Source organism: Asterias rubens, chromosome 22 (genome assembly GCF_902459465.1).
Source record: "Asterias rubens chromosome 22, eAstRub1.3, whole genome shotgun sequence".
Lineage (NCBI taxonomy): Eukaryota > Metazoa > Echinodermata > Asteroidea > Forcipulatida > Asteriidae > Asterias > Asterias rubens.
The window spans coordinates 10,016,605-10,043,515 of NC_047083.1; the positions used below are offsets into that span (position 1 = coordinate 10,016,605).

The following is a 26,911-nucleotide window of genomic DNA, read 5'->3' on the forward strand; positions in this document are numbered from 1 at the left end:
AAAAAATTTCTACCAAAATGAGCGCTCTTGAGGTTTTTGACAGTTTCGAAAATGTGGCGAAAGAGGCTGAAAAAGAAGAAAACAGCTGGTGCAGTTTGGTGAAAATGCAAAGACACAGTGCCAGTTATGACTCGTTAGAATAATGGCATTGTGGAAATATTATGGGGAAATCTAACCACAACAAATTAGAAGAACATCAATCATTCCTATTCAATCAGAATGTTATGCAATCGACAGACGGCCGGGCAAGAGACATGACTCTTGCTTGGCGTCGTTCATTCAACTTTCAAGATTCAACAAAACTTACTCAAAATGCCGGGTGGTCTGCCTGAAATTTACACCCATTCTCCGGCTGGCTGTTCTCTGTGATTTGATGTGAATTCCCATGGTGACACTCGCATTCGCAGACGACAGACAGCAAACAGAATATTGATTTAAAAAGAACTGTTTCCATCACAACAATAAAAGCTTTTTTTTCGTTGCAGATGTCAAAACAACAACTAGCAGTCTTAGTCCCCAATCGTTTTCCATTAGTGCTTGTTTCTTCATACTAATATCTACGTAATAAAAATACTTTAGGTACCATACTAAATCTGTAACTTCTCAAAAGAGGGCGCTGCTTACATTTTGTCGCAATTTTTTGTCGATTCTCGTCAGAAATAATGTACGCCCCCCCCCAAAAAAAAAAAAAGTTTAAGAATTTAAATACAAGAACTACATGTATTCATTATTGAGTTAAAACGGCAAAAATCTATGAATTTCATTTTCCTGGTCCCAATGCTTCCTCCGATACTAAAAAATAATGAAAACAAGAAAAAAAGCCTTTAAAAAAAAGGGGAAAAGATTTTTCTTCGTATGAGTATTTTGAGCTTTTGTTTTAAGGGGCGTGATTCGCGGGGCCACCGTCGTTCATATAAAACCACCCCCTCTTTGTTTATCTTTCCTTAAGTTTCCCCTTTTTGGGGGAGGGGGGAGGGCACTGGAAAGTCAGGGTGGCTGCTTCTCTTTTAAGCATAAACTACAACCTGAACTCTTAAACAAAAAACTTAATAAAAAAACATGTTTAGCAGAATAACAAAAATTTTAAGCCCCGTTTGTTATGCTCTTTTTACTAATGCATTTTAACAAATCTTCGGACAGGATTTGCCAAATGTTTTGAAATATTGATAATTTTTGGACAACATTTGAAACTAATTTTGCTCGTTGAATATTTGGGAAAATACTGACAACAGTTTTGTTTGAAGTTTTCCCCTCAACAAAATAAACTCTAGTAAAGAAAATGAAAGGAATTGACTCAAAAAAATTAATTATTCACTACTGACCATGGAGCAAATTATCTACATTTTAAAAACCTTTATTTTATTACAGACATTAAAATAATATTTAATTAACACAATTTAAAGGTAAATATTAAACTTGGCTTGCTGTCATAAATGAACAATCTGTGTTTTGCCTCAAATTTAATGTTAAAAATAACAACAAATTATACACATGAGCCTTTTATACACATAATTGTCATGTGTGCATTTATACCATAAATATTATTTTGATTGGTAAGTAGTTTGCAACAGCGAAGTCTATTTTCTTTTTCAAAAACTGCCATATTCTTGAGTCAGCCATTTTAAGTCTTACTCCCTGACTGACAGGGTTTTGGATACACACAATGCTCATGAGAGTAACCAGACTGTTTTTGTCTACTGAGGAATATCTAATAGATGTAATTGAATTGTCAAACAGGCTTAAAGGAACATTACAGAATTGTTTTTTGATAACAAAACAGTTGCTGGCAGTGTAAGAACTTTTTGTAATCCACCATAATATACATAAACTGACAAGGGTTTAGAAGTTTGAGATCGATCAACCATCTGGATCAGAAGAATGAAATTGTGCGCTTTCTGCATGGGGCTAGAAATCATTTCCGAGGGAAATATTTCATAGAAAAAAATGGTTCTCAAATCAGAAAAGCTCTCAGATTAAAATTAACCAATGCCTTTAATCTTTACTAATCCTGTACAATCCCGAAAACACTTATTGACCACCCGCCCCCCCCCAACCACCAAAAAGGAAATGCAAATAAACAGGTTTTATATACTCCATATTTATTGACATCATGGAAAACGGTGTCCCAGTAAGCATCTTACATCATTAACTTCTTTAAAGGGGAAGTATTAAAGGCAGTGGACACTATTGGTAATTAATCAAACAAATTATTAGCAAAAAACCTTACTTGGTAACGAGTAATGGGGAGAGGTTGATAGTATAAAACATTGTGAGAAACGGCTCCCTCTGAAGTGGAGTAGTTTTCAAGAAAGAAGTAAATTGCCATGAATTTGATTTCAAGACCTCAGATTTAGAATATTGAGGTCTCGAAATCAAGCATCTGAAAGCACACAACTTCAAGGGTGTTTTTTCTTTCATTTTTATCTCCAAACTTCAATGACCGATTGAGCTCAAATTTTCACAGGTTTGTTATTTTCTGCATATGTTGAGATACACCAAGTGAGAAGACTGGTCTTTGACAATTACCCATAGTGTCCGGTGTCTTTAAAGGCAAAGTATACCTTTTGGTTCTTGGAACCCAATGATTGTTTTAATCCTTTTTGAATGTAAATATTATGAACAATAAAACAAACCTGTGAAAATTTCATTTTAAAAGGTCGCAGCGTTTTGGAGAAACCGCCGAATATCTGAAGTGATTTAGTCGCCGCAGGGTGAATAATCCCTAATAGGCCGTATAGGTCGTAACAAATAACTTCATTGGTTGATTGAACCATTGGTTAATCACAAGTCAATAATCGAAATAGTTGATGGTTACAGCTGCCAAAACTCACCCGTACTTCCCCCAGACCTTTTTTTTTCACCCAAGAAATAAAAACCAAATAACAACCAAATAAAAACAACATTATTTATGGAGTGGGGAGGGGGAGTACGTAGTGGGCGGAGACTGGGGAGGGGGCATGGTTCCAGGTCAGGATATCACAAAGAGTTAAGACGAGTCTTATTTAGGACTAGCCTTAAGTTTTTAATATCTCCTAGGACTACTACTAAATTAGGACTAGTCTTAACTCTTTGTGAAATCAAGCCAAGGGGCCGATTTCACAAAGATCTAAGATTGATCTTAACTGCAAATCAATCATAGGTGCTTAGTAATGTGTGATGTCACAATACAAATCACCATGGTGATACTGACAACACATCTTACGATGAATCTTAGTGATTTGTGAAATCAGGCCCTGGAGCCGTAGACGTGATTTGTGGCAATCTTAACAATCACGACGCCATCATGACTGGTCTGGCTTTCTTGGCTTCAAGCGAAGACTCTGCAACACTCGCAAATCCAGTTCCTCCCTGAGCAGTAGAAATAAAAAAATTAACATTATTAAATACAGACTTTTAGACACTTGTCATTGTAAGGATGTAGGCATGGGTATCATCCACTAGGAGCCTGACTGGTAGAGCAGAATACATTAGGAGAGGGCTACTGCCACCAGGGGCATGTTGCCACCTACTCCTAGGGCTGAAACAGGGTAATCCCCTTCACAGTCCGTAAGGATGAAGGCTTGGGTACCATCCACTAAGAGCCTGACTGGTAGAGCAGAATACACTAGGAGAGGGCTACTGACACCAGGGGCATGTTGCCACCTACTCCTAGGGCTGAAACAGGGTAATCCCCTTCACAGTCCGTAAGGATGAAGGCTTGGGTACCATCCACTAAGAGCCTGACTGGTAGAGCAGAATACATTAGGAGAGGGCTACTGCCACCAGGGGCAAGTTGCCACCTATTCCTAGGGCTGAAACAGGGTAATCCCCTTCACAGTCTGTAAGGATGTAGGCATGGGTATCATCCACTAGGAGCCTGGCAGGTAGAGCAGAATGCACTAGGAGATGGCTACTGCCACCAGGGGCACGTTGCCACCTACTCCTAGGGCTGAAACAGGGTAATCCCCTTCACAGTCTGTAAGGATAGGCTTGGGTATCATCCACTAGGAGCCTGACTGGTAGAGCAGAATGCACTAGGAGATGGCTACTGCCACCAGGGGCACGTTGCCACCTACTCCTAGGGCTGAAACAGGGTAATCCCCTTCACAGTCTGTAAGGATAGGCTTGGGTATCATCCACTAGGAGCCTGACTGGTAGAGCAGAATGCACTAGGAGATGGCTACTGCCACCAGGGGCACGTTGCCACCTACTCCTAGGGCTGAAACAGGGTAATCCCCTTCACAGTCTGTAAGGATAGGCTTGGGTATCATCCACTAGGAGCCTGACTGGTAGAGCAGAATACACTAGGAGAGTGCTACTGACACCAGGGGCATGTTACCACCTACTCCTAGGGCTGAAACAGGGTAATCCCCTTCACAGTCTGTAAGGATGTAGGCATGGGTACCATCCACTAGGAGCCTGACTGGTAGAGCAGAATGCACTAGGAGATGGCTACTGCCACCAGGGGCACGTTGCCACCTACTCCTAGGGCTGAAACAGGGTAATCCCCTTCACAGTCTGTAAGGATAGGCTTGGGTATCATCCACTAGGAGCCTGACTGGTAGAGCAGAATACACTAGGAGAGTGCTACTGACACCAGGGGCATGTTACCACCTACTCCTAGGGCTGAAACAGGGTAATCCCCTTCACAGTCTGTAAGGATAGGCTTGGGTATCATCCACTAGGAGCCTGGCTGGTAGAGCAGAATACACTAGGAGAGGGCTACTGACACCAGGGGCAAGTTGCCACCTACTCCTGGGGCTGAAACAGGGTAATCCCCTTCACAGTCCGTAAGGATGAAGGCTTGGGTATCATCCACTAAGAGCCTGACTGGTAGAGCAGAATGCACAAGGAGAGGGCTACTGCCACCAGGGGCATGTTGCCACCTACTCCTGGGGCTGAAACAGGGTAATCCCCTTCACAGTCCGCAAGGATGAAGGCTTGGGTATCATCCACTAGGAGCCTGACTGGTAGAGCAGAACGCACTACCTCCCTAACTTTTTACAAAACATTTAAGCATAAGTGCCTTACTCATCAAGGGAACAAGTGCCATGTTCAGGATCGAACAAGCACTCTGCTTGGGGTTCCGTGGGCTAAGACATGCCACAAAAAAAAAAAAATAATAATAATAATATATATATATTTTTAAGTAAGCCATAACATTTTTTTTCTTTTTCTATGCAAGTCGCCAGACACACAAGGCCTGAAGGCCTCTTCAAGGTGTGGGCTACAATTTATTTTCCCAGAGGCTGTTTGCACCTACTCCTAGGGCTGAAACAGGGTTACCCCTTTCACAGTCCATACGGATGTAGGCTTGGGTATCATCAGTCTGAAGCCTGGCCGGTAGAGCAGAAAGCACTACCTCCCTGTGTGACCCAGAACCGCCCCCAAGTTTACAATTCAACCTGGGAAGCGGTAGCCAGGGGATCACCTGAAGATAGTCTCCGCTATTCATATAAAACTTACCCGTCTGATTTTGATGATGTCATTCTCCTTCAGTGTGTCTCCTGTGAAGGGGTCTGTCATGTCCTTCTTTATGATTTTCTTGATACAGTCCATTGTGACGACCTTCCCACTTAAAAAAAAAACAATAGAAAAATACATACTTAAAGTAGGATTATAAATTTTGCGTGGTGGAAGTACAACTGAGAGAGGTTTGCAGTAGCACCATGTGAAAATCTCTTTTGAGTAGTGTTGATTCTGAGAATAACTGGTTGTTATGGACTCCCATCTTTGTGTACCAACGAGCCCATCCCATCCACCAGTTAATACTTTACAAGGCAGTAAATATTGAAGTGTGAAAGTACGCTGGAAGTGTCGTGGATGAGCAATTAAAAGAGTACGGAATTCAAACTCTGGTGTTTCTGATCAGCAGAGTGTGGGTTGGAATCCCCAGCCATGACACTTCAGCAAGACATTTAACCATTGCTTCGTCCTTCGGATGGGACGTAAAGCCGTTGGTCCCATGTGTTGTGTAACACATGTAAAAGAACCCAGTGCACTTATCAAAAAGAAAAGGGGTTCGCCCCGATGTTCCTGGCTGAGGCTGCGGCTGAGGCTTGTAAACCCTTATATATTAACAGTTTAGATGTTAGTTTTGCATCAGGTCAAAAGAATATAATTTTTGTTACCCTTAAACCGACGTGTTTTATAAGCACTATATCCTGTGTTCTGTGAAAATATTCAACAGGCTTAAATGTTATATTTGTATACAGTCACAAAAATCTACCTTGGTCGCAGCACAGCACAAGGCGTCTTGTTTGATAAGATGTCATGCGTGACCGCACATTTGTACCGGATCTGCTTGGCCACCAGAGGGCGCTTGTCGTTGACGTCATCAGCTCGTACGAAGTTCACCTGGATAAGGTTCTTTATCCTCAGAGGCTTCTTGCTCATGGGGCAATAAACTGCTTTGCTCTGTAGATTTAAAAGTGCGATAATAATAAGTTTATACAAAGTGCTATTTTTAGGTAGATCAAGGTGCTGTGACAAAAAGAAAATAACGCAATAAAAGCGTAATTTTTGTTAACAATAGACCCCTTGCAATATGCGCAGCGTACTCACATGTGCTTATCCTAAGTGTCATTTTGGGTGTCAAAAAACTTATACAAACATGCAAAACAGAGAGTTGACACCCAAAATTACGCGCATTGTTCGGAGGCGCGTTCTATATTGTGTAAAACAACAATTATTTTGTGACTTGTTTTACTCATTTCTCAAAAACTACAGCACCTCAGTAATTAATATTTGAAGGGAAACTTTGTACTATCTGTATCTTCAAACAGTGTAAGTAAACTGTAAACCTGTGGACATTTTTTAAAAGTACCCAAATTCTTTAAAGGAATGTTACAGAATTGGTAAGAAACAAAAATCGTGAAGGTCACAGATTTACATAAGACTTACACGGTCTAATGATGGTGATTCCGTCTGAAATTTCATATTTGATGAGAAATAAATAATCCAATTTCGCATTTGGAGTTTATCGCTCAGTGAGCGCTTCATTCATTTTTGTTTTGACATCGATGCAATGCAAAATTTGTCATCGGTTTTTCACTATTTTCTTGTGACCCAGATGGCCAATCGATCTCAAACTTCTACAGGTTTGTCAGTTTATGTATATGGTGTATTACATAAAGTGCTTACACTGCAAGCAACTTTTTTGCTAGCAAAACCAAATCTGTAATGTTCCTTTCAGACTTAAAAAGAAAATGCTTACAGGTTTTTGAACTAAAGTCGCTTTGGCTTGAGGTGTTAAAGATGGAATCCAGAAACTTGGAAGTTCAGATTTCTTGTCGCCGTTTTCAGAGACAGCTGCTGCTGCTGCTGCTGCTGCAGTGCCGCTGCTGCTGCTGGTGCTTGGGGTCTCGGAATGATCAAGTTTGGCCCTTTTGGTGGGTGGGGTCTCAGAGAAGGGGTTGAGGGGCTTACTGGTGATACTACGCTCTGGAAAAAAAAAAAAAAAAAAAAAAATCACATATTTTGGTACCATTTTCAGGGATGAATGGCGAAAGAAAAGAAAATTGCGTTAAAATAAAAATAAATATTTTTTATAATGGACGGAAAAGGCAGGTAATGTTTTTTGTCCATTTTAAATAATATGGAGATTTGAGGATGATTAATTAAAATAAAAAAATGGCTAGAGCGGGATTTGACGTCAAGCAGTTGGTCCCATGTGTTGTGTAACGCATGTAAACAAACCCAGTGCACTTATCAAAAAGAGAAGGGGTTGCCCCGGTGTTCCTGGCTGTGGCTGCTGTATGCGCCGTAGCACCTTGTAAACCCTTATAAGGTGCTAAATAATTGGGTCTCAAAATTCATCTTTCTGCAAGTTTGTATACACTCAGTGCATTGAGTATCTTGTTTGGTAGATACGTAACCAAAAGACTTTGATATTATTATTATTAAATTCAAAGAAAATCACTTCTTTCTCGAAAACTACGTTACTTCAGAGGGAGCCGTTTCTTACAATGTTTTATACTATCAACAGCTCAACAAGAAAGGTTTTGTGCTAATAATTACTTTGAGTATTTACCAATAGTGTCCACTGCCTTTAAGAGGCGTCCCTTTAAAGTAAAGTTCTAAGAATTCCATCTCCGTACCTTTCTCAATGAAAGCCTTGACCTTGTCTTCCTTCACTGTCTTCTTCACTTGGCTCACCTCTTCCTAAAAAGAAAATTCAAAACAAATTTATCAAATGAATAATATAAATTATAAACAGCCTTTATAAAAGTTTCTGACAAAAATGCCATTCAAGGGCGCAAGTTCGCAAATTTAGACAAAGTCCAGAAAACTCAAAACAAACCATCGTTAAATTTATAAGGCACCAGTACAGTAAGGTGTGGGCTACAATTATTTTTTCCCAGATGCGTTTGCCACCTACTCCTAGGGCTGAAACAGGGTTACCCCTTTTACAGTCCATACGAATGTAGGCTTGGGTATCATCGGTCCGAAGCCTATAGCCATTAGAGCAGAAAGCACTACCTCCCCAATTTTACGTAGCAAGTGTCACGACCGGGACTCGAACCCACACTCTGCTGGTCAAACACCAATGGAGAAGATGATTCCATAGAAACGTAGAAATCACATCACTAACGCCTAATACTGATTATAATAATAATATTTACATACGCACGTATCCGCCCTGCTGGATGTTCAAGGCACAGTAAACCCCCCCCCCCTCCCCCGCCCCCGAAAAAAATAAAATAAAAATACAAACCTGTTGGAGGCGACACTGACGATGGTATTCCTTCATCTGTTTCTCATAGTCTTGTTTCTGCTTCAAGACATACTCAATAATTGCCTCCTTGTCATACAGATACCCCTCCTCACTGGAAAAGATAAGATTTGGGGTTGAGAGTGTTATGGCCGAGTGTTTAAGAACATCGAATTCAAGTTCTGGTTGACATAGACACTGGACACTAACGGTAATTGTCAAAGACCAGTCTTCTTACTTGGTGTATCTCAACATGCATAAAATAAAAAACCTGTGAAATTTTGTGCTTTCAGATGCTTGATTTCGTGACCTCAAATTCTAAATCCGAGGTCTTGAAATCAAATTCGTGGAAAATTACTTCTTTCTCAAAAACTATGTCACTTCAGAGGGAGCCGTTTTCTCACAATGTTTTCTACTATCAACCTCTCCTATTACTCGTTACCAAGTAAGGTGTTATGCTAATAATAGTGTCCACTGCCTTTAAGTCATCGGGGTGTCGGTTCGAATCCCAGTCACGACACTTGTGTCCTCGGGCAAGATACTTTCCCAATAATTGCTCCTTTTCATCCAGGGGTATAAACGAGTCAACCCTTGGGACAGTAAGCCCTGCATGTACATCCCGCAGCGTAAATACAGGCGCATCTCCTGATTGCCATTTTGTGGGTCAAAAATGTACAAAGGAAGGGATTCCCAAAAAGGCAGAAATGGTCGACGCACATTGTTCGCAGACACCATCTTTTTCTGCGCGTTTTTGACACTCAAAATGGCGGACAGGAGGTGTGCGTTGTGAATAGGGTATATACAGTACATACGTTATGACTGGGTTGGCGCAGGGCTGTAGGGTCAAGCAACAACAATCAAAGTCACCCACGGAGTCCTTCCCAAGCCGGGTCTTGTTAGTTCCATAGCCGGATTGAGCTGCAAGGTTAACGAACAAAGAATTTCATAAGGGCGTCACAATTTATTTAGTCTCTTGTAATCTGGTTAATACATTATAGAACCTTTATAAAAAACTTATTGATTGAGGAGCATCATTTACAGGCATTGAGAAGTATCGCTTAAAGGGAGACGATTCTTTAAAAAATTGATCAATAAAAAATAAAAAATAAAAAAATACCACATTTCAAAATATTTAAATTCTTGTTTTATATGGAACCTTGAAGTATTTATAAATGCACTTTTGTATTTTATTTAGCATGTTTAGTCAGATTATAAAACCATGACTTGTCTCAAATCAGTTTGTGATGAAATCACAGCAACTAAAATAAAAATGTACACCAAAGTTCTTCTTTGCCCAATTGGTGCTAAGCACAAGTTCAATTCATGCTAGAGTCCCATAGCAAATTGTGCTAAGCAAAATCTCACATTAATTCTAGAACCTAGAAGTGTAACCAACTTATTGATTCAGAATTATCATTTAAAGACTAATGTCATGATCAAACAATGTAGCAAGCATATCAATGTATGGAATTGTGAACTCTTAAAAGTGATTTGGTGTTAGAAAAAAAAACTGTCTAGGGTGAGACTCAAACCAAAGACCTCCAGATTAATTGTATTGTATTGTAATGTTTTATTCCAAACTGGAAGACACCCCGTAGCACTGGGGAGGGTAACAATTTATATAAAAACAAAATACAGTTAATGAATAAGTCATATGGAAAGGAATTTAACTTAGAACAAAAACAAATAATCACACAGCATATAGCATTCATCTAAACAAGTCTACATGAGCAATAATCAACTGCAATGTCCATCTTGATTTATTGACAATGTCTAAAGTTGGGAGTACAATAAAAGACAGATATAGCATTCATCTAAACAAGTCTACATGAGCAATAATCAACTGCAATGTCCATCTTGATTTATTGACAATGTCTAAAGTTGGGAGTATAATAAGAGACAGATATAGCATTCATCTAAACAAGTCTACATGAGCAAAAATCAACTGCAATGCCCCTTATTTTTGACCGCGCGAGGGCACTACAAATAGTATTTTGATCACTTCCGGGGGTACACGGGATTCGCCCTGCACAAATTAATAGGCGTTATGTCACTTTTGTTGCGCCGTAGTGTCAATTTGCTTTAGAGGTGGATTATAACGGCTCCTTTAAAAGTCTTATTGTCTGTGATGGATTGGCTGTCTGTGGTTATAATGTGTTCCAATCTTTAAAAACTGTTTTGTGTATGAATGAATATACCCCCGAAAGTGATTGAGAGCGCCCTCACGCGGTCAAAAATATGGCCCATATCAATCTAGATTTATTGACAATGTCTAAAGTTGGGAGTACAATAAGAGACAGATATAGCATTCATCTAAACAAGTCTGCATGAGCAATAATCAACTGCAATGTCCATCTTGATTTATTGACAATGTCTAAAGTTGAGAGTATAATAAGAGACAGATATAGCATTCATCTAAACAAGTCTGCATGAGCAATAATCAACTGCAATGTCCATCTTGGTTAATATAAAGATCAAACTTACTCTATAAACTACAATTCAACTACTTTACAGTCTAGTCAGTCTGTGCAAACAACGATTTGAAATCATGAACAAAATGATTTCTGTTGTAGTGGTTTCTTGAAACCGCCCAAAACAACAACAAAAAGTACAAAAAGGAACGTTCAGGAGAAATGGTCAATTAGCATGAAATCAAATAGCCAATTTCGACTGTGTTTTAAATAACTTTTATGAATGCACACAGATATTGGGCCATCTGGGTCACAAGAAAATAGTGAAAAACATGAATGATGCAAAATTTAAATGAGCAAAACGTTCACCGAGCAATAAACTCCAAACAGGAAATTAGTTTTATTTATTTCTCATCAAATGCGACATTTCAGACATAAATATTTCAAGGGATGTTTTCTGCCATCACCATCATTAGATGGTGTAATTTTATGTAAATCTGTAATCTGAGCAATTCTGTAATGTTCCTAAACGCCCTGGACACAATTGGTAAGTCATCAAAATAATTGTTAGCATAAAAACTTACTTTTTAATGAGCAATAGTATGAGACATGGTGAGAAACGGCTCCCTCTGAAGTAGGTAGTTTATGAGAAAGAAGTAATTTCTCACTAAAACATTTGAATTGAAATCAAGACCTCGGCTAAGGTCTCAAAATCAAAGATCTGAAAGCACACAACTTGTGAGGCAAGTGTTTTTTTTTCTTCCATTACTCTCTCGCAACTTCGACGACCAATTGGGTTGCAATTTTACAGGTTTGCTATTTTATGTTTAGATACACAAGTGAGAAGACGGGTCTTTGACAAAAACCAAGTGTCTCCAGTACCTTTAAATGTGATAACAATAAAATAAACAATTCACATTATTTTAGCTCTTATGGCATTTTCATAATTGCTTACAACTTTCCAATAACAAAGGGAATCTGACTTACAAAGCAAGTTATGGCAAAATATACAATAGTTAGCTTTATTACATTTTGATGAGTAATGATTTTTAAAGCAACTCGTTGCATGCAATGTTATACTTCATAGATTGCTTCTCTTATCAAAAGGAAAAGGTTGCACTACTTAATGAACAACCCCATAATGTAATAATCAACCCTTTGCATGCTTCTATTTCTTGTAAATACTAGTTCCTGCCCGATGGAATGTTTTTACAAAACCACTTAAAGGCAGTGGACACTATTGGTAATTGTCAAAGACTAGCCTTCACAGTTGGTGTATCTCAACATATGCATAAAATAACAAACCTGTGAAAATTTGAGCTCAATTGGACATCAAATTTGCGAGATAATAATGAAAGAAAAAACACCCTTGTCACACGGAAGTTCTGTGCCTTTAGATGGTTTTATTTGAGACCTCAAGTTCTAAACTTGAGGTCTTGAAATCAAATTCATGGAAAATTATTTCTTTCTCGAAAACTATGGCATATCAGAGGGAGCTGTTTCTCACAATGTTTTATACCATCAACCTCTCCCCACTACTTGTCACTGCTTTTAAAATAGACAAGCCAGTACTCAAGATATTTTTTCTCAAAACAACATTTTACTGCAAAATGCAAAACAAATAAAAAACTACAGAGTTGATTAGCAACCAAGTATTACAGAATTGATTCACTCAATGTCATAATATTGAGAATAGAAATTGAGTGATTATAAGCACTTTTTTTAGTGAAAAATCAGTTTGCATAATTTTGTGATTTAATTTGATTGACATATTTTGATGGTCAGTTTAATCCATGAGACAGTATTTGACCAGTATCATCTTTATTAGATGACATTACACCTTGTTATAAATCTTCACTGAATGGCGATCTGCCACTGCAAGCTGCTGACCATCTGATGTCAATGAGATTCCACCTGGGTCATACAGACCCTGAGCAATACAGCTGAGAAATCTCCCCTGAGTGTCATACTGATGAATATGACCATTGCCTACCCCATTGCTCACTGCAATGTAGATAGCTGAGCTGTCACAGCATACACCTCTGCAGGATTTAACTTGTTGACTATCAATCTTTGGATTGATGCTGAATAATAAAGTACCAGTGAGTTCAACAATGTCTACTTGTTTCCCCCCACCACTGACTACAACTCTGTCCTTGCTGTCAATGGCCAAGCAGAAAGGTTTATTCTGAACTGAAATAGTGTCAATGAGCAAACCATCACTGGATCTGTGTTTAGTTATAACAGACCTCTTTATATCCCCCACAATGATTGATGTATCCTTCATGATTGCTACACTGCGGAGGTTCACTGATGTCTTGCCCACTTCACTATGAGGCACTGTGTGGAATTCAAACATCTGGTTGCCATTCCTATTGTACATCTTGACAGAGTTGGTCCCATCTACAACCACTAACTGATTCTGGAATGCAGCAACAGCCCGAGAGTCTGGAAAACAAAAGAACAAATGGATAGGACCCAATATAATGAATGATGATTCATTTGTAAACCACAATGTACTTTACATTATTTTGATTTTTGTACAAATACAAAGATTTTTTTTGTTAAATGTTTCCTGTGTTGTAAAAACTCTTTGAAAGTTGCTTCCAATTCAACTGTATACAATCTGACAGTATAACAATGACAACAATTTCTACTGATTGAAATTGTACTGAATTCAATCTTTTTAACATTTTATCTTTTTTTAAGATTTTACCTAAATTGCATTTCTTATTGATATTTATTTTAATCATTTTGTATAAATTTCCTTTGTTGGTGTTGGCTAGAGGAATGTCAATTATTGAGAATGACAGCAGAAGAGTGGATTTAGTGATCATGCAGCGGATGAATGTAGTCCTAGTCTACAAGGTACAGTAAAATAGCAAGAACCATTCAATTTCATGACAGGTTGACTACCATGGAAACCTTGTATTGATCACAACCAATGCTGTGATGTTTAAACATTTTAATGGTTGAATTGAGTGGAGAACTGCAAACAATGTTTGGTAAATATTCTCAGATTGGTTTGTGGTATTGCATTGGAATAAATCCTTATTTTAATTGAATACTCTTTGACTGTCAACCTGAAAACTAATCATTCAAGAGTACTTTTTGCGAAGTTTTATCTGAGATTTACAACAATATACCTCCGACTAAAAGATTTGTTGGGAACTTACTTCTTGATAGTGGGATAGTTTTCTTCTGTTGTCCCTTAGTGTCGTAGATTACCACTCTGTTATTCCCGTAGTGTGCCACTACCATCTCATCCCCAGGTACAGAGGCATCAATGTCACAAGCCCCATAGTGGCCTACATCATACTTCAAACTAAGCTCCCACTTTGGCTCCTTCGTACTCAGGTTACCCAGGGAGATGTCACAAACCCCTGCAGTGAATCTCAGATGGTCAAGGGTCAAATCTATCTTGGGTTGATTTTGATCTCCAAGTAATTTCAAGTCCTTACTGATTCTTGGATAGCTTGCAAGGAAGTCAGGCACTGATGAATTCTTGCTGATGTCTTTGGCAGTTTGCAGTGAATGATTAATTTGCTGTGAGTTTAGACGCACTGTTTGCTCAAATTCCTCCAATTTCTTGTTCTGATCTTTAAGGATAGTTTTTATTTCATCCATGATGCGACTCTCTTGAGCTGTTACCTCAGCCCTGATCTCATCAGCTCTGTTCTTCACCTCTGCCATGGTTCTCTTAGCTGCGATGTTGAGGTTGTCTTTCATTGTTGAGGCAGTTGCTTGAGATTGATCAAGCTTCTTCAGGGTTTCTTCAAGGGAAGTAAAGAGTTGAGCCAATGACTGTTTGTATGTGGATGAGGCTTGGTTGCAGTCAATATACTCATGTTGTGGTTTACAGTGATCGATGACAGTGCAATCTCTACAAATCATCACACCACATGTTGTACAGTAGAACCTCATCACTTCACCTTCATGAGTTTGGCATTCTGGATGACGCTTTCTACGTCTTCTCCCTTTTTGTTCAATCTTTCCATCAACAACGTCTTTGAATGTTACTACTGTGTGGCAAAGTAGTGAAGGAATTTTCTGGTGCAATTCTGCGCAGTTTGCACAGATGATCATGGGGCAGTCACAACAGAAATACGTTGCTTCATTTTTCTCCTTGCATAATTTACAGACCAACTTGCTGTTTGCAGATAAGCTGACCTGCTCCAGTTGACCTGCAAGACCAGTTAAAATGAAGTTACTCTTGAAATCTTCAACACCCGTCTCAGGAAGTTGTGTCTCCTTTCGACACAAAGGACAAATAAGCATCTTTGCATCTTTGTAGTTGGTAGTGTGATATTCAAGTAAGCAGTGTTTACAGAAGCTGTGAAGACAGTCTAGTAGTTTGGGTTCCGTGTACTCCTCTTGGCAAATACTGCACTCCAGATAATCCTTTCTGATTTTCTCTAGAGCTGAACCTTGCGATGGTTTAGAATATGCCATTTTGATCTGAATAAAAAAAGCACAATTAACAAACTAATTAATCAAATATTATAAAGAATCTGTCTAGTCACTCGGTAAATTTTAAATGATATGGGTTGAACAAAAAAAAATGGGCTAAAGTGGGACTCGAACCAGCGACCTTCGAAGTAGCGTGCCGGCGCTCTACCAACTGCACTATCTAGCCAACAGAGAGAGACAAACAACAATGGCTTAAAGCTCAGTTGGTAGAGCGCCAGCACATATTATCTTGAGGCTGTTGGTTCAAGTCACACTCAAGTAAGTATGTCTTTGTTCAACCTCAAATAAAAAGAATTAACATTCAGTTTGCACAAACAGCTGATTGCTATTCTACACCAAATTGAACCATGCATCATACATTAGATGGGAATGTAATGAAGCATTAACATTCTAAGTAAGACTGAAGATTTCTTTGATGTAGCATTTTGAAATCAGCTTTTAAGCGACCATAAGCAAACATTTAGTCAGCTAACAACAATAATTTAATACTAATTGGATTTGGAACTCTTTGGTTCAGCACTGAATATTGGGGATGCCAAATATAATAATATGAACTATGGAAATCAAGTCTTTCTGATTAAATGATTGAGAACACTAAGGTGCAAGTATTTTACAATATTTTGTTACAAATAAGCGGATCTGCTGCACTTTTCTTGAAAATAGCTATTTTTGTCTAGCAGTTTAAGCATAAAAATAATTTATATCTCACTGAGATTATTTTTGTGACTTTGTTTTACTATAAGTATAATTTCTCAAAAACTACACATCCTCAGCAAGCATAAAATGATGTACTGCACAATTTAAGTGGTCTTGGTAATAATATACAATCTTAGGCCTGTTTTAAATTAAGCTGGCAAAGTATTTTAGCAAAAATGAATCAGAATGTGATCTGTACTCACCTAAGCACTTAGTACTGTTGGAAAAGATGTCCAATATACGTCTGCAATCCTGTCAGAATGTTCACTGAGTTAACAGCAGTCTCTTATTTCCTGGTAGGAACGCAGGATTCTGTCGCAACAAATAGAGTCACAAAAACACCTACATAGCAAGTTTGTACTATGTACTGTGCAGGGTGTGTCCAAAGTTGCTGGATCAATGTACAACTTACAACGTACTGCAGTACTGTACATTGTGTATGTTGACAATGAACTTCAGTGTCAAAGGTCATGGAGCTAGCGATACTGCACGTCTATTTGTTGTCTGGGCTGTTTTAACAATGAACTTGGCAGTGTACATGGTGTAAACAACTCCATGAGTGTACAACAACACATAGTGAACGTACAACATACTGTAGTAGGCTACAGTGTGTTGACAATAAACTTCAGTGTCAAAGGTCATGGAGCTAGGAATGTTGTCGGGGGGGGGGCTGTTTCAACAATGAACTTGGCAGTGTACATGGTGTAAACAACTCCATGAGTGTACAACAACACATAGTGAACGTACAACATACTGTAGTAGGCTACAGTGTGTTGACAATAAACTTCAGTGTCAAAGGTCATGGAGCTAGGGATGTTGTCGGGGGGGGGGGGGGCTGTTTTAACAATGAACTTGGCAGTGTACATGGTGTAAACAACTCCATGAGTGTACAACAACACATAGAGTGATGAAGTTATAAAGAGCGATATAGAAATAAGGTTATTATTACTAATCATAGAGCTGCTAAGCACAAAAAAATTGCTTAGCATGAAATTTCTCGGTAAAAACAGGATTACCAACCAAATTTTCATTTGTTGGATATTGGTTGATACTGGTATTCAGCTGTTGTTTGCTATATCCTGAAAACCACGTGGAAATTTGGTTGGTAATCCTGTTTTTATCAAGGAAAACACTTCATGCTTAGCAAATTTTGTGCTTACAGGCTTTATGAAATTGAGCCCTGTATGCTACGGGAAATGAAACAGTACACAGGTGCACTTTTGTATTTTATTTCAAGTCAGATTATAAAAAAACATGACTTGTCTCAAATCATTTTGTGATGAAATCACAGCAACTAAAATAAAAATGTACAACAGAATTCTTCTTTGTCCAATTGGTGCTAAGCACAAGTTCATTTTATGCTTAGAGTCCCATAGCAAATTGTGCTAAGCAAAACTTTACGTTAATTATAGAATCTAGAAGTATGTAACTAACTTATTGACTCAGAATAATCATTTAAAGAATACTGTCATGATCAAACATTGTGAATGTATGGAATTATGAACTTTAAAAAATGATTTGGGGTTGAAAAAAGGAAAATTGTCTAGAGTGGCATTTAAACCAACGACCTCCAGATTTATGCCGACACTCTACCGACTGAGTGAGCTAGTCTATGTTGGCGGTCTTCCAATTTTATCAGTTTCTTTGTTCAGGGGTACCAGTCATTCCAGCTTTTATAAATGGCCACAAGATTTATACACAATGCACACATACCAAGTTTGTACAATTGGAAAATACCTCTTGGATCAGAGCAGTTTTTACAAGACAAGGAAATTAAATAAGAAAGAGAGATGTGGAATAAATCTTCATATGACAGAAATAACAATAGAGTAGGAATCATCTCCAGATTTATTGACAATGTCTAAAGTTGAGAGTACAATAAAAGACAGATATAGCATTCATCTAAACAAGTCTGCATGAGCAATAATCAACTCCAATGTCAATCTTGATTTATTGACAATGTCTAAAGTTGGGAGTACAATAAAAGACAGATATAGCATTCATCTAAACAAGTCTGCATGAGCAATAATCAACTGCAATGTCCATCTTGGATAATATACAGATCAAACTAACTCCAAAACTACAATTCAACTACTTTACAGTCTAATGAGTCTGTGCAAACAATGATTTGAAATATGGACAAAATGATTTCTGTTGCAAGAGTCTCCAGAGTCACTCACTCCCAAACAACAACAAATGTACACAAAGGAAAGTTTGGAAATATAAAAAACAGAGAAGTACCATCAAATAAATTTCCATAAAACTACAATTCACCTACTTTACAGTCCAGTCAGTCTGTGCAAACAATGATTTGAAATCATGAACAAAGTGATTTCTGTTGTAGTGGTTTCCTGAAACCGCCCCAAACAACAACAAAAAGTACAAAAAGGAGAAATGGTCAATTAGCATGAAATCAAATAGCCACTTTCGACTGTGTTTTAAGAAACTTTTATGAATGCACACATATATCGGGCCATCTGGGTCACAAGAAAATAGTGAAAAACATGAATGAAACAAAATATAAATGAGCAAAACGCTCACCGAGCAATAAACTCCAAACAGGAAATTAGTTTTATTTATTTCTCATCAAATGCGACATTTCAGACATAAATATTTCAAGGGATGTTTTCTGCCATCATCATCATTAGATCGTGTAAGTTTTATGTAAATCTGTAATCTGAGCAATTCTGTAATGTTCCTAAACGCCCTGGACACAATTGGTAAGTCATCAAAATAATTGTTAGCATAAAAACTTACTTTTTAATGAGCAATAGTATGAGACATGGTGAGAAACGGCTCCCTCTGAAGTAGGTAGTTTATGAGAAAGAAGTAATTTCTCACTAAAACATTTGAATTGAAATCAAGACCTCGGCTAAGGTCTCAAAATCAAAGATCTGAAAGCACACAACTTGTGAGGCAAGTGTTTTTTTTTCTTCCATTACTCTCTCGCAACTTCGACGACCAATTGGGTTGCAATTTTACAGGTTTGCTATTTTATGTTTAGATACACAAGTGAGAAGACTGGTCTTTGACAAAAACCAAGTGTGTCCAGTACCTTTAAATGTGATGATAACAATAAAATAAACAATTCACATTATTTTAGCTCTTATGGCATTTTCATAATTGCTTACAGCTTTTCCAATAATAAAGGGAATCTTATTTACAAAGCAAATATGGCAAATATACAATAGTTAGCTTTACTACATTTTGATGAGTAATGATTTTAAAAGCAACTCGTTGCATGCAATGTTAAACTTCATAGATTGCTTCTCTTATCAAAAGGAAAAGGTTGCACTACTTAATGAACAACCCCATAATGTAACAATCAACCCTTTGCATGCTTCTATTTCTTGCAAATACTAGTTCCTGCCCTATGGAATGTTTTTACAAAACCACTTAAAGCCAGTGGACACTATTGGTAATTGTCAAAGACTAGCCTTCACAGTTGGTGTATCTCAACATATGCATAAAATAACAAACCTGTGAAAATTTGAGCTCAATCGGACATCAAACTTGTGAGATAATAATGAAAGAAAAAACACCCTTGTCACACGGAAGTTCTGTGCCTTTAGATGGTTTTATTCGAGACCTCAAGTTCTAAACTTAAGGTCTTGAAATCAAATTCATGGAAAATTAGATCTTTCTCGAAAACTATGGCATATCAGAGGGAGTTGTTTCTCACAATGTTTTATACCATCAACCTCTCCCCATTACTCGTCATCAAGAAAGGTTTTATGCTAATAATTATTTTGAGTAATTAACGATAGTGTCCACTGCTTTTAAAATAGACAAGCCTGTACTCAAGATATTTTTTCTCAAAACGACATTTTACTGCAAAATGCAAAACAAATAAAAAATTACAGAGTTGATTTGCAGCCAAGTATTACAGATTTGATCCACTCAATGTCATAATATTGAGAATAGAAATTGAGTGGTTATTAGCACTTTTTTTTACTGAAAAATCAGTTTGCATAATTTTGTGATTTAATTTGATTGACATATTGTGATGGTCAGTTTAATCCATGAGACAGTATTTGACCAGTATCATCATAATTAGATAACATTACACCTTGTTATAAATCTTCACTGATTTGTAGTCAGCCACTGCAAGCTGCTGACCATCTGATGTCAATGAGATTCCCATTGGGTCATACAGACCCTGAGCAATACAGCTGAGAAATCTCCCCTGAGTGTCATACTGATGAATATGACCAGTGCCTTCCCCATTGCTCACTGCAATGTAGATAGCTGAGCTGTCACAGCATACACCTTTGCAGTATTCAACTTGTTGACTATCAATCTTTGGATTGATGCTGAATAATAAAGTACCAGTGACTTCAACTATGTCTACTTGTTTCCCCCAACCACTGACTACAACTCTGTCCTTGTTGTCAATGGCCAAGTAGTAAGGTATAGTCTGAACTGAAACAGTGTCAATGAGTGAACCATCACTGGATCTGTGTTTAGTTATAACTGACCTCACTATATCCCCCACAATGATTGATGTATCCTTCATGATTGCTACACTGTAGAGGTCTACTGATGTCTTGCCCACTTCACTATGAGGCACTGTGTGGAATTCAAACATCTTGGTGCCATTCCTATTGTACATCTTGACAGAGTTGGTCCAATCTACAACCACTAACTGATTCTGGAATGCAGCAACAGAGCAAGGGTCTGGAAAACAAAAGAACAAATGGATAGGACCCAATATAATGAATGATGATTCATTTGCAACTTACAATGTACTTTACATTATTTTGTTTTTTGTACAAATACAAACTTTTTTTTAAAAAATGTTTCCTGTGTTGTAAAAGCTCTTTGAAAGTTGCTTCCAATTCAACTGTATACAGTCTGACAGTATAACATTGTACTGAATTCATTCTTTTTAACTTTTTACCTTTTTTCCCAGATTTTACCTAAATTGCATTTCTTATTGATATTTATTTTAATCATTTTGTATAAACTTCCTTTGTTGGTGTTGGATAGAGGAATGTCAATTATTGAGAATGACAGCAGTAGAGTGGCTTAGTGATCATGCAGCTGATGAATGTAGTCCTAATCTACAAGGTACAGTGAAATAGCAACAACCATTCAATTTTATGACATACAGTTTGACTACCATCCATGGAAACCTTGTATTGATCACAACCAATGCTGTGATGTTTAAACATTTTAATGGTTGACTTGAGTGGAGAACTGCAAACAATGTTTGGTAAATATTCTCAGATTTGTTTGTGGTATTGGATTGGAATAAATCCTTAATTTAATGGAATACTCTTTGACTGTCAACCTAAAAACTAATCATTCAAGAGTACTTTTTGCGAAGTTTTATCTGAGATTTACAACAATACCTCCGACTAAAAGATTTGTAAGGAACTTACAGCTTGATAGTGGGATAGATTTCTTCTGGCGTCCCTTCGTGTCGTAGATTACCACTCTGCTATTCCCAAAGTCTGCCACTGCCATCTCATCCCCAGGTACAGAGGCATCAATGTTCACAGCCAATATGATTCCTTCACCATACTCCAAACTAAGCTCCCACTTTGGCTCCTTCATAATCAGGTTACCCAGGGAGATGTCACAAACTCCTGGGGTGAATCCCAGATCGTCCAGGGTCAAATCTATCTTAGGTTGATTTTGATCTCCAAGTAATTTCAAGTCCTTACTGATTGTTGGATAGCTTGCAAGGAAGTCAGGCACTGATGAATTCTTGCTGATGTCTTTGGCAGTCTGCAGTGAATGATTTATTTGCTGTGAGTTTAGACGCACTGTTTGCTCAAATTCCTCCAATTTCTTGTTCTGATCTTTAAGGATAGTTTTTATTTCATCCATGATGCGACTCTCTTGAGCTGTTACCTCAGCCCTGATCTCATCCGCTCTGTTCTTCACCTCTGCCATGGTTCTCTTAGCTGCAATGTTGAGGTTGTCTTTCATTGTTGAGGCAGTTGCTTGAGATTGATCAAGCTTCTTCAGGGTTTCTTCAAGGGGAGTAAAGAGTTGAGCCAATGACTGTTTGTATGTGGATGAGGCTTGGTTGCAGTCAATATACTCATGTTGTGGATTACGGTGATCGATGACAGTACAAGCTTGGCAAATCATCATATTACATGTTTTGCAATAAAACCACATCACTTCACCTTCATGAGTTTGGCATTCTGGATGACGCTTTGGTTTTGTCTTTTTCATTGCAATCTTTCCATCACTAATATCTTTCAATGTCGCTACTGTATGGCTTGCCGTTGCTGGAATTTGATGGTGTATTTCATTGCAGTTTGCACAGATGATCATGAGGCAGTCACAACAGAAATACGTTGCTTCATTTTTCTCCTTGCATAATTTACAGACCAACTTGCTGTTTGCAGATAAGCTGACCTGCTCCAGTTGACCTGCAAGACCAGTTAAAATGAAGTTACTCTTGAAATCTTCAACACCCGTCTCAGGAAGTTGTGTCTCCTTTCGACACAAAGGACAAATAAGCATCTTTGCATCTTTGTAGTTGGTAGTCTGATATTCAAGTAAGCAGTGTTTACAGAAGCTGTGAAGACAGTCTAGTAGTTTGGGTTCTGTGTACTCCTCTTGACAAATACTGCACTCCAGATAATCCTTTCTGATTTTCTCTAGAGCTGAACCTTGTGATGGTTTAGAATATGCCATTTTGATCTGAATTAAAAAAAAAGCACAATTAACAAACTAATTAATCAAATATTATAAAGAGTCTGACTAGTCACTCGGTAAATTGTAAATGATATGGGTTGAACAAAAAAAAAATGGGCTAAAGTGGGACTCGAACCAGCGACCTTCGAAGTAGCGTGCCGGCGCTCTACCAACTGCACTATCTAGCCAACAGAGAGAGACAAACAACAATGGCTTATAGCTCAGTTGGTAGAGCGCCAGCACATATTATCTGGAGGCCGTTGGTTCAAGTCCCACTCAAGTAGCTGTTGCTATTCTACATCAAATTAAACCATGCATCATACATTAGATGGGAATGTAATGAAGCATTAACATTCTAAGTAAGACTGTAGATTTCTTTGATGTAGCATTTTGCAATCAGCTTTTAAGCAACCATAAGCATACATTTAGTCAGCTAACAAAAATAATTTAATACTAATTGGATTTGGAACTCTTTGGTTCAGCACTGAATATTGGGGATGCCAAATGTTATAATAATATGAACTATGGAAATCAAGTCTTTCTGATTAAATGGTTGAGAACACTAAGGTGCAATTATTTTACAATATTTTGTTACAAATAAGCGGATCTGCTGCACTTTTCTTGAAAATAGCTATTTTTGTCTAGCAGTTTAAGCATAAAAATAATTTATGTCTCACTGAGATTATTTTTGTGACTTTGTTTTACTATAATAAGTATAATTTCTCAAAAACTACACATCCTCAGCAAGCTTAAAATTATGTACTGCACAAATTAAGTGGTATTGGTATACAATCTTAGGCCTGTTTTAAATAAGCTGGCAAAGTGTTTTAGCAAAAATTAATCAGTTTGTGATCTGTACTCACCTAAGCACTTAGTACTGTTGGAAAAGATGTCCAAGATACGTCTGCAATCCTGTCAGAATGTTCACTGAGTTAACAGCAGTCTCTTATTTCCTGGTAGAACGCAGGATTATGTCGCAACAAATACAGTCACAAAAACACCTACGTAGCAAGTTTGTATTATGTACTTTGCAGGGTGTGTCCACAGTTGCTGGATCAATGTACAACTCACAACGTACTGCAGTACTGTATGTTGACAATGAACTTCAGTGTCAAGTGTTCTAGCGATACTGTTTGTTGTCATGGTTGTCGGGGGCTGTTATCAGTGAACTTGGCAGTGTACATGAGTGCACAATACGATACATACATAGAAATAAGGCTATTGTTACTATAAAAGGTCTGGACTCAATTGCATAGAGCTGCTAAGCACAAAAATTTGCTTTAATAGCATAAAATGTCTTCCTTGGTAAAAACAGGATTACCAACCAAATTTCCACTTGTTGCATATTGCTTGATACCGGTATTCAGCTGTTGTTTGCTAAATCCTGAAAATCACGTGAAAATTTGGTTGGTAATCCTGTATTTAACAAGGAAGAAAGTTCATGCTAAGCAAATTTTTGTGCTTACAGGCTTTACTGAAATTGGGCCCTGTTTGCTACGGGAAATATAACAGTACACAGGTGCACTTTCGCATTTTATTTCAAGTCAGATTATAAAACCATGACTTGTCTCAAATCATTTTGTGATGAAATCACAGCAACTAAAATAAAAATGTACACCAGAGTTCTTCTTCGCCCAATTGCAATTGGTGCTAAGCACAAGTTCGTTTCATGCTACATGTAGAGTCCCATAGCAAATTGTGCTAAGCAAAATCTCACGTTAAACTAGAGTCACATTAGACTGGGCCCCTGTCTTTATGGAATTATGACGTTCGTTCGATACTTTTATCATCAATCAATATCAATAAATATAATCAAGCATCGATTTAGTTTATTTGTTATTAATTATTTAAATAGCCCTACATTTTAATTTACAATGTATGTATAAATAAACAAAATAGCATTCACTCATGAACAAATCAGGGTCCGAATTTCAGTAAAATGGTCCATGTGATGCCAAAAGCTTGTAAAAAAAAAGGTTTTGGCAGTAACAAATTTGCGCAAGGCTTTAACTTTGCGTGGAACATCTGGTGCGCAGGATCAAACTTGCGTGCACAAATTTCAAGAGAGCCATCAAGTTTGCGCGCTCAGCGGAGACTGAAGCTTGCGCGAGATTTGAAGTTTGCGCTCAATATCAACAACAAAAATCATGAAAAAAAAACAAGTCAATCAAATCATCATCTATCTGGAGACGAGTCATTTCGACAATCATTGTCAGAAGAATCACAATAACTTTAAAAAACACCTTACCTGCATCTTTTTGTCGTTCATGATATGTATACACACATCCAGCTGTACAATTTCTCTGATGGCGAGTCATTTTTGGGTCCAATATTCACCCTGTGTGTGCTGATTTGTTGTGTCGTTTTGACCGTCACCCTACGTACACAATCAAATACGAGTTGTACTTGTACCCTCGAAGGGGATATACACATATTTTCTGCATATACACATGAGCACCATACTACTCGGAAACGAGTTTGCTAATCAAATTCACGTCTTAAACGAGATTTAAATTTTTGATTAAAATTCACATTTTAAGAAAGATTACTAATTGAGGAATTTTGTCATAGTAAATTAATTATTTAAAATCAGTATTATTAGTTAGAATAAAAGAGGAAATAAATTGTATCTTTTTTATGTCTGCAGATTTTGGTTTGTGTTTCTCGCGACTGCTGAGAATGTAGTTTGGGATAGTCACATGTGTTAATTTCCAAGATGGCGGCCTCCATGATCAAGTTTCAACACAACTCCACATGGCAAAGAAACACCAGGCTGAAGTGAGCACCATGTTTGGGCCCAACACCAAATCGGGCCCAGCACCGAAATTATCCTCAGCACCGAAATAATAAAATTCCGCAAACGACCGTCATTACAAGTCGAAACCATCAGGGATGCATTATCAACACAAAGACGGTTCTTGCTACATGTATAGGTGTACCAGGGGTTGTGTCACCTTTAAATTATGAAATTGCGAAATTTTTCTTCGGATATCTGTTTGATAAATCCCTGACAATATCCCCTGGGCGGAAAAATAATCTCAGATTACTTATTAGCTCAGCCCAACTAATTAAAGATTGACTCTAATTAGAAGCGTTTATAGCCAAACAAAGTACTAAGTGCGGGTGACGAACATAACTTTGACGAAATTTGTGTCACCTTTAAAGTAGGAAATTTTAATATTTTCTTTCATAGATATGTTTGTTATAACCCTGACCATATCTCCTGGGCGGAAAAATAATCTCAGATAACTAATTAGCTCAGCCCAACTAATTAAACATTGTCTCAAATTAGCGCGTTATAGCCAAATTAGGTACAAAGTGCGGGTAACATACCTAACTTTGACGAAATGTGTGTCACCTTTAATTTATGATATTTTAAGTTTTTTCTTTCATAGATATGTTTTCTACATCCCTGACCATATCTCTTAGTCGGAAAAATAATCTCAGATCACTAATTAGCTCAGCCCAACTAATTAAACATTGTCTCAAATTAGCATGTGTATAGCCACTTAATGTACGTACAACGTGCGGGTAACATACCTAACTTTGACGAAGTTTGTGTCACCTTTAATTTATGAAATTTTATTATTTTCTTTCATACATATCTTTAATACATCCCTGACCACATCTCCTAGGCGGAAAAATAATCTCAGATCACTAATTAGCTCAGCCCAACTAATTAAACATTGTCTCAAATTAGCGCGTGTATATAGCCTATAATGTACAAAGTTCGGGTACATACCTAACTTTGACGAAATTTGTGTCACCTTTAATTTATGAAATTTTAATATTTTCTTTTATACATATCTTTAATACATCCCTGACCACATCTCCTAGGCGGAAAAATAATCTCAGATCACTAATTAGCTCAGCCCAACTAATTAAAGATTGTCTTAAATTAGCGCTTGTATAAAGCCACATAGTGTATACAAAGTGCGTGTATAGACATACCTAACTTTGACGAAATTTGTGTCACCTTTAATTT

At 37.7% G+C, this 26,911-nt stretch overlaps 2 protein-coding genes across 2 annotated transcripts in view; both read right to left on the reverse strand.

Annotated features, from left to right (window-relative positions):
• LOC117305458 (E3 ubiquitin-protein ligase TRIM33-like) overlaps positions 1-16,856 on the reverse strand; it is a 29,051-nt gene extending 12,195 nt beyond the window's left edge. Inside the window, exon 1 of the mRNA XM_033790325.1 lies at positions 16,473-16,856. The gene's annotated coding sequence lies outside the window, so the exon portion shown is untranslated. The remainder of the gene's footprint in view (positions 1-16,472) is intronic.
• LOC117304994 (nitric oxide synthase-interacting protein-like) lies at positions 3,124-25,312 on the reverse strand. The gene is made up of 8 exons (XM_033789668.1): positions 25,175-25,312; positions 9,505-9,610; positions 8,696-8,807; positions 8,079-8,142; positions 7,196-7,422; positions 6,209-6,396; positions 5,446-5,554; positions 3,124-3,348 (listed from the first exon to the last, which is right to left on the reverse strand). The coding sequence occupies exons 1-8, from the start codon at positions 25,242-25,244 to the stop codon at positions 3,271-3,273; spliced, it is 954 nt and encodes a 317-aa protein (XP_033645559.1). The 5' UTR covers positions 25,245-25,312; the 3' UTR covers positions 3,124-3,270.
• Between the last annotated feature and the right edge of the window lie 1,599 nt (positions 25,313-26,911).

What these genes read in the sequence shown, in the direction of transcription:
- LOC117304994 (XM_033789668.1), bottom strand. Translation starts at nt 25,244, where the DNA reads ATGACTCGCCATCAGAGAAATTGTACAGCTGGATGTGTGTATACATAT. An exon ending in TGCGCCAACCCAGTCATAAC is followed by an intron (nt 8,808 to 9,504) that starts GTATGTACTGTA and finishes TATCTTTTCCAG; the next exon opens with TGAGGAGGGGTATCTGTATG. An exon ending in ACATCATCAAAATCAGACGG is followed by an intron (nt 3,349 to 5,445) that starts GTAAGTTTTATA and finishes TCTACTGCTCAG; the next exon opens with GGAGGAACTGGATTTGCGAG.